Below are 8,404 nucleotides of genomic sequence, written 5' to 3'. Positions count from 1 at the left end.
CAGGTGAGATTCCACAACCTCAACCACATAATTCAGAAATACTATACAGTACAAGCAGGTCTGGGCAGGAAGTGATATGGAGGAGTGATATGATTGGATGACAATCAAGGAAGTTAAACATTTAACCTGAGTGTGTTATTATTGTAAATACATAAAGTAAATAAGGGCTAGAAATGGATATAAGAAGGTAAGAAATGGAAGAGCAGGAGAAGAGCTTGTGTTACAAAGTGCTTTTAAATCCAGAGGTTGGTCACAGTGATGCTGAGCAAGGTCAACATCAGCATCCAGACAGAGGACACCACTGCAAGAGGAGGAGGAAGGTTAGAGAAGAATTCAGAGTTTTGTAGTTTCTTTAACACTTAACCAGTTCTTATTTACCTGCGCCTGATGAATTACACTCTATGGTCTCCAGGGAGTCCATGTAGGCCTGTCCCAGCCACTCCTGGTAGGTCTTCCTGTCAGCTACACCCACAAGGCGAACAGTGGAATCCTTAAAAATCAAATCTGTGCCTGTGTAGGCCTTGGAGTCGAACATGGTGAAGTCGGGGTTGTCATCGTTGCCAAAGTATGTCTGCAAGACAAAAAACACACATTACACAATACAAACTTACTGGTACCAATTCTCACTAAACTACTACTGAAATACATGGTACTTGGAGTTTCTGTGAAGTCCTAGGAGAAATCCAAAATATTTTTAGAAATATCTTTATATCTTAATATAAGACAATTTCTTGGAATTTCAGTTTATACTTTAGAATAAGTCTAAATAATTAAACTCTTTTCCACTCCTTTTCAGATTTTACATTACATTTTACATGTATTATACATTTTACACGACTACTACTAATATTTGTAGTAGTAGTACTGCTATCTAAGACCTAAGCTCCAGTTCTTTGTCAGCAGTATGAGCTCTGTTACCTGTGCTCGGTCCAGCAGTCCGTAGACAGCGTGGATGTTGGTGTCCGGTCGTACCATCACAGCGTGAGAGGGGACTCTGGCCAGGTTACAGTATCTGTACTGTGTGACTTCGGCCTTAGTTCCCTGAGAACAGAGCAGCTGGAAATCTTTGGAGTGAAGACCTATTGCCCAGGATTCCTCGTTGTTTCCTGAGTAAAAATACACACAGTCAAATGGTAAAGTTCATAGTTGGCCCCCTGGACATTTTGTTGCCTTCGATGGTAAAGTTCATAGTTGGCCCCCTGGGCATTTTGTCAGATAATGGTTAGTGGGTTTAATTCAAAGTCAGTTTAAGTGACATGCGACAAACATATTCTTTTTTCTATTTTATTATTTTCAAGACAGAGCATAAGGAAAGGCTGCCTCCAGTAGAGGGTGTCCCAGCAGCCTATGCCTGCGACTGGCTCTGGTTATATCTTTTAGCATCTTGGTTCACAAAAGCTTGAAAAGGTTGAAAGCGTCAGTCTCACCATCAGTGTTCTGGAAGACGGTAGAATGTTTGATAAAAGCCACATCTCCATCCCCCTGCGCCAAACACCTGCATGAGACAAAATGCACCGGCATGACTGTCACAGCTTAAATCATTAGGTAACCTGTAGGTGTCCATGGAGGAAAATATCAATGTATCAGTTCTGTCGGGTGTGTCAGAGTTCCATACAGTACCTGAAGGCACCGTCATATCCATCATACAGGTCTTTTCCTTTCTCACATTTGTTGTTTCCTGTGGAATCTCCCACACATTTACTACACAGGCTGGAAGGAAAACCAGGCTGATTGGCACCTGGTACACAACTCTGCTTGAAGAACTCTCCAACAGCTGAGCATCATGGGAAAGAGAGAGGAAAAACAAAAAGGATGTGAGTCCTTTGACTGGGTGATTGCAGACATTTTAGTTAAACATAAGGCGAGGTTATATGATTCAACATGTCTGTTAAATACAAATACAACGATAAAGACAATTCCAAAGAGGAATGGTCCGTTAATCTTCAGCTGACCTGCCACCGTCACCATGACAACAACATCTCACTGACCTTGGGGTATCTGGCACTGCTGCGGGGCAATCAGGCCTCTCTCCATCAGCACTGCTACAGGAATGTTCCAGCCGGCCGTGCGACCATACCCGGTGTGACACGAGCGCTGACCACGAAGGTCGTCAAGATTATGGATATTAGTGCTGCTTTTTTTTACCACCGCAACTGCATAGTATATGGAACCATCACTTTCCACTGGAATAGAAAAAAAAAATTAATAATTGTGGTTCTTTCAAAGACGGCTTCATGCTGACAGGGATTTCTCTGTGTTTGCGGTTGAACCTGTGTAGCTCTCGCCAGTCGCAGGAATTAGACCATAGTCTTTGCCTGCCGTGTAGATGTAACCTCCATCCAGAGTCATGGCATCAGCTTCCTTGTTCTGTACAACAGAAACACAGACTATGTTTGTACATATGGTTTATGCACAAACACCAATATCCTACTGTAGTTTTATAATTACTGGTTATAAAATGCTTGGTGCTGTTTAATAAGGAACTGGTTAATGTTGCACAGCGCTTGTAATGAGATTTTGTGCAATTAAAATACAGAACTCATTTTTAGTAGGACATTAATAACATTGAACACTGACAATACTCAATGACCTCAAACAATGATCCTAGATTGAGAGGATTCTGCAGAAGATAATTTTCTCCTACATGATGTGTGGCTTTGGACAACACCACATGTCCTAGCCATCTCAACAAACAGTAGCTTGTGTGAGTCTATTTCTAACCTTACCAACCTCCTCCACATACTTCAGCACAAGCTTGCTAGCTTTATACCTATCTTGCACCACCTTCACATTCTTTTCCACCACCATTATGATAATAATTATCTACAGTGTTTTAGATGATGCAGCAGGAGGAAACGTGTCACCTTGATCCTCTCCATGCAGTCTGTCGCAGAGTCTCCATAAACACACTTGACATCGGGCGTCAGACCTTTGTTTTTAAAGGCATTAGCCATAGCAACGCATTTGTTCTGTTCACCGCTGGACAACACGCACCATCGCAATGACCCTGGAGGTGGCAGGGAGATATGTGAGGAAAAATATAAGTTAGTCATACATGATAAAAGTGTGGATGGACGGATGGATGAACGGACGGGCAGATGGATGGTTCACCTTCAGGTTTACAGTCCATGGCTCTCAGGGCGTTGTGGTAGTGGCGTCCCATCCACGTCTCAGGGTTGTCCGAACCTGCTTCCAGGAACATGGTGGATGAGTCAGAGAACAGCACAGTTCCTCCTCCATATGATGTTGAGGAAAACACGTTGAAGCCAGATTTTTCCTTATGAAGACAGGTTAAAAAACACACACAAATAAAAAAAAAACTGTGTTAGAACTTGGAGTGAACTCCATCACCTAATCAACAAACACTGGTTTATAATGAAATCCAACACAGAAGAGCGGCGTCTGCTTTAGTAACATCATTTCTATTCCACAGACTGTGGACTTGGCTGTGGCAGAGTTTGAAAGTGTGACCTACCACTCCCTCCGTCAGCATGTTGTAAACCACAGATGGAGTGATGTCACTGCCAACCACGATGCCACGGAATGGAACTCGGACCAGATGGCAGGATTTCCACTGAGATACTGCGGCTCTGGTGCCATCGCGACACAGCAGCTCATAGTTTGATGACATCAGAGGTTTGGCCCATTCTGGGCCATGACCTGTGGGATAGAAACAAAGAGGCTAACATTTCCCACTGTGACTTCTGTCTGTTTTGTCATCCAGGGTAGATTTAAAAACATGAAGAACATTTTCTCGTGACAACTCTCAACTCAATTTCTTTCATAAAATATTATATAGAGTTTATGACCTGTATTTCTTCCAGGTCTCTGATACAGTGTACTCTCTTCTTTAAGCTACACCCTTCAGGGGTCACCATGGCAGCACACTCACATTTACCTCACTCTAACATCTCTGCTATCAATTTTCAAACTTGCCTCTGGAATGTTAGCCTGCTGTCAACTCATCAGAGCCGTCTCTAAACCACACGTCATAGCAGATCTCACTATTCATATAAATGGCCTTTTTTTTATTTGCTGCTACACTATAATGATTCCAAACAAGGACCTTACCGTCAGAGTTCTCCTCCACAGTCGTGTGTTTGATGAAGGCCACATGTCCTGCATCTTCAACCAGACACCTGAAAAAAAAAATCCCAAACATAATTAAAGGAGAAGAAATTAAGAAAGGAGAGGTGACATGGTGAAGTGGTACAGCTCTCTGTGAAGTACCTGAACGCTCCTTCGTAGCTGAAGTATCGCTCCTTGGTGCTCATGTCACATTTGTAGTTTCCTGACCCGTCGCCTTTGCACAGCTCACACAGGGAGGCAGGGTCACCTGCCGCGTTTGCTCCGGGGACACAGCTGGCGTTGAAGAAATTTGCCACGCCTAAATCACACACATGCACAGAAGAGAAAGACTCACATTTTTAGGTAGTGTGAGAAACTAACTCTGGAACAGTGCACCGTGGTTCCTGTAGCAACAACTGCTCCTATGTCCAGCGTCCTCACCCTGCGAGACATCGCAGCCCATCACAGACATCATGCCTTGGTCTATGAAGTATCCCAGAGGCATATTCCAGCCGGCTGTTCGTTCTTTTCCCGTGTGGCAGCTATTCTTTCCTGCTAAGTTGTTGATGTTGATGGCTGAATTCAGCTTCTTCACAACGGCAACTGCATAGTAGGAGGCACCGGTACCTGAGGGGAGGACGGTACAGGTGAGGGACACACCCTCAGCATGACACTGGATGACTGCGTTTTACTGCAGTGAAAATCAGATCAGATTCAATCAAAGTGCTGCTCAGACACGACCAGGTCGTGATAACGTTTCTCATTAAAAATGCAACAAAAGAGCCAAGTTCAGGGTTAGTTCTTCAGCGAAGCATCATTTTAGTGTGCATTTCAAATGTACGGAAAACTTTTTTTTAATCCCACCATCACGCTTAGATTCACTGGCAGCCATTTTGAAAGAAGCAGTTTTTCCCAGGTTGTAGATGTCAGTCGCATACATAGAGAAGGCATCCACTTGTTTGTCCTGCACAGTGAAAACAAACAAAAAGATTTGTTGATATTGAATACGCTAACAGTCTAACCTTTGTTAGGTTAACCTTTGTTTTCAGTTAAAAAAAAAGTTCATTTAAACCTTCAGTTTCTGGACACAGCCCTGCACCGTTAACCCATTGACACAACCGAGAGATGGACGGATTTTGGCTTCAGAGAAAGCCTGTGACATGGCCTGACACTTCCTCTGCTCATTGTCTGAGATAGTGCACCACCTGATCGTGTTCTGGGCAAAAACTGAAAAAAAAAAAAAAAAAAACAGAGAGAGGGACAAAGGTAGGTTGTTAATCTGCAACCACGGTTAAATTTTAATAGAACAAAAAAAAAAAAAACTGTTTCCTTGAACAAAAACACACAAGCACAAATTAAATCAATGTAAAAAAGTCTGTCTAATAATATTCATCATTTTGATGGGACTGATATATATATATATATATATAGATATAGATATAGATATAGATATAGATGTAGATATAGATATAGATATAGATATATATATAATGTGTTTTGATTTCTTTCTTTTTATTTAAGTTATAGGCCTAAAAAAAATTCCTCTGGTGGAAATCAACTTAAATCCAGGGTTTTTACAGAGCTGATAAATAAAAAGGTCCAATAAAGGAACAATGTAGTTTTTTTTGTTCATTTAAATTTTACATTACTTCAGTTAATATAGACAGAAAAGTAATTTTATATAAAAATATCGTAATCTCATATGAATAATTTAAGTTTACTTTTAGATGAATTGATAACAAAAAATGATACCAATATGATAAACATTATAATTTCTTGAAATTATTTCTACTTATTTCAATTCTTACACCACATTAAATTGCTTTTATAAGAAAAAAAATCTAAAAAGTACCTGAACGTGATATACCAGATATTATACAGTATAATAACACCTATTACTGTGTGATATGTGAAAAATCAAGACTTACCTGTGTGTATTAAGAGCAGTAATGCTCCCACTGTCCTGCAAACGGCCATGGCCTCGTTCCTGCGTCTTCTCTCCGTTCAGTGAAATGACCTTCTTTTCCAACTTCACTACTTTTTATGACCAGTCCGAAATCAAAGTCCAACTTTTATCTGAAGTCTCAGCGTAAAGTCCTTCTGTGAAGTTCAATGGAGGTTGCAGTTTTTGTCTTTTACAACCAGATCATGTGGAAAATGTCATTCAGGAATCATAAGACTGAGGGTGGAGGTAACGAGGTCTGTCTTCACAGCGTGTACCTGGTTCCACACGTCTCTGCTGCTGCTTCCTGGCTGGCTGCAGGCCAAAGGCTGCACAGAGACCTCTTTTAGAGTTCAGACCCCACCTCACCTTCCCTCTGCCCCAACAGTGTGGGCCTTTTCCACTGATGACCAATGAGGCTCTAGTCAACACAGTGAGACGGTTGGTCACTGACTCACGTCTGAGGAAGCTGGGTCACACAGTCCAGACAAAGACCCTGTTTACCTGAATCTGTTTAACCAGCATGCACTAGAAAAGAAACTCCACGTTCACAGCCTGATCATGTGATGGTTACAGTTAAATGAGCTCAAGTCTGTGTTCAGAACTGAGACCTGGTCTCTGTAAGGTCAGGGGTTACGAAGTAAAAATTGTAAAAGAAAAAAAAATCTTACGAAGTAAAAATTGTAAAAGAAAAATTTTTTTTTCTTCAGTCTATGAACACCAGCATGCTATAAGAGCTAAAAGTAATTTATTTGAAAATGCTAAAAGTTAGACAGTACCCAATGGGCTAACGATGCAGAGCCGGTACAGAACTGACAAGACTCTAACTCTAGACAAACTCTAAATGAAAAGAACAGCAAAGAAATAACACGTATCTTAAAAGATCTAGAAAACCATAATGTTATCTTTTAATGAAGCTAGTTATTATAAAGCTAACAGCTAGCCTTTTCTGGATAAGTACTGTATGTTCCCAGTCAAGACGAGGTAAACTACTTAACACGTATTCAACAACGTTGATCCACAGACATGAAGTCATGGGCAAATAATAGTAAAATTCAGCTCAGTAACTGAAGTTAAAAATAATAAAAAAAACCCAAAACATTCAGCTCAGTAACTGAAGTTAAAAATAAAAAATAAAAACCAAAACATTTCTATTCTATTCTATAAAAATAACATTTTTATTTTAAAAATGTTAAAAAAAGAAAATCACATAAAATACTCTGTGACTTTGATACTTTAAATATGAAAAGATGGTGGTGAATGGGTTTTGAAGGAGCTCTTAAAGCTGCAGCCAGAAATGTCAACTCTTTGGTTAACTCTCTGACCACTGCAGGTATTTGTGCACAGGAAGGAGATTTGAGGAGGAAAACATTTGGGAAATCATAAGAAGAAAGCCTTATTTTTATCTGCAGACCCACAGAATTCAAAGACTAAGAGGACGGAACAAATCAAATTATTTTAAACCTTGAAAACCTTATCTGAAGACGTATTTCCTAACTTAATCTAAATCTCTTTTACAACAGGTGGAACATTTTCTGTACGGGTGTGCAAACACTGCTTCCATTTATATCTTTTTGTTGTAAAAAAACCCAGGAAATTACTGCAGTTTATTGCCTGCAATTACCGGACTTTACACCCGTCCAGGACAGGTGAACTCACCGGTAACACTGTCAACTTTGAACCTTTGGAATCTTTTCCTTTTATAGCCTCATGTTAAGCTTTAATTGATAGAAAGTTCCAGAGATTTACGTATATAAAAACATTCTATGCCAGGACCTTTGTTCTAAATGGAAAACACATTGGGAAGAATTACTCTGTTATTTAAAATAAATTTATTAAAAATGTTTAAAGGGTAGTCTGTAAACTTGTCATGCGTTTGAATTTTCTCAATACACTTTTCGATTGATACTGGAGGTTTAGAGTGGAGATTTAACAAGGAAACCAAGTTAGAGTTACAATGACAGCCCACAGTAGAGGTGAAGGTGAAGGGAAGAAAATATATATCAATATTTACAGTAATTATATCAATATTCACATTCGTACACATTCCACAACCCAAAAGGAAATCAACATATCTGGGGTTATTGGTGAAAGGATTTCAGAAGATCTCCATAAAGATTTTTATTGATTTATTTTCGTACCAAAATAGGCAGTTAGAGCAGGGATAAATATTATATTATGTTAGAGATTTATATATATATTTATATATAGAATAGATCCATCTCTGTTATAATGTTCTTTGCATCAGTGCTTTACTCTAACAGACAGTGGTGTGTGTGTGTGTGTGTGTGTGTTCCCCCCGCTCCACCTGATGAATGAATATGTCGTAAATGGGAATAATTAAAGTTCATGTCCACATCCTGTGATCGGACGGGAAGGTGTCCAGGACAGTCT

The 8,404-nt window shown here is 40.0% G+C and overlaps 1 protein-coding gene across 1 annotated transcript in view; it reads right to left on the bottom strand.

Annotated features, from left to right (window-relative positions):
* meltf (melanotransferrin) overlaps nt 1–6,438 on the bottom strand; it is a 7,894-nt gene extending 1,456 nt beyond the window's left edge. The window contains exons 1-16 of the mRNA XM_008334313.3: nt 5,997–6,438; nt 5,141–5,295; nt 4,933–5,032; nt 4,510–4,695; nt 4,231–4,387; nt 4,072–4,139; nt 3,476–3,660; nt 3,112–3,277; nt 2,865–3,007; nt 2,271–2,367; nt 1,989–2,183; nt 1,621–1,774; nt 1,428–1,495; nt 919–1,106; nt 379–571; nt 19–301 (exon numbers count right to left, since the gene is read on the bottom strand). Of these exons, the coding sequence (XP_008332535.1) occupies nt 234–301; nt 379–571; nt 919–1,106; nt 1,428–1,495; nt 1,621–1,774; nt 1,989–2,183; nt 2,271–2,367; nt 2,865–3,007; nt 3,112–3,277; nt 3,476–3,660; nt 4,072–4,139; nt 4,231–4,387; nt 4,510–4,695; nt 4,933–5,032; nt 5,141–5,295; nt 5,997–6,045 (2,172 nt within the window). The 5' untranslated portion in view covers nt 6,046–6,438 and the 3' untranslated portion in view covers nt 19–233. The remainder of the gene's footprint in view (nt 1–18; nt 302–378; nt 572–918; nt 1,107–1,427; nt 1,496–1,620; nt 1,775–1,988; nt 2,184–2,270; nt 2,368–2,864; nt 3,008–3,111; nt 3,278–3,475; nt 3,661–4,071; nt 4,140–4,230; nt 4,388–4,509; nt 4,696–4,932; nt 5,033–5,140; nt 5,296–5,996) is intronic.
* Nucleotides 6,439–8,404: the final 1,966 nt, after the last annotated feature.

This window comes from Cynoglossus semilaevis, chromosome 2, assembly GCF_000523025.1.
Source record: "Cynoglossus semilaevis isolate Cse_v1.0 chromosome 2, Cse_v1.0, whole genome shotgun sequence".
Lineage (NCBI taxonomy): Eukaryota > Metazoa > Chordata > Actinopteri > Pleuronectiformes > Cynoglossidae > Cynoglossus > Cynoglossus semilaevis.
This window is presented reverse-complemented; position numbering and strand designations above follow the sequence as displayed.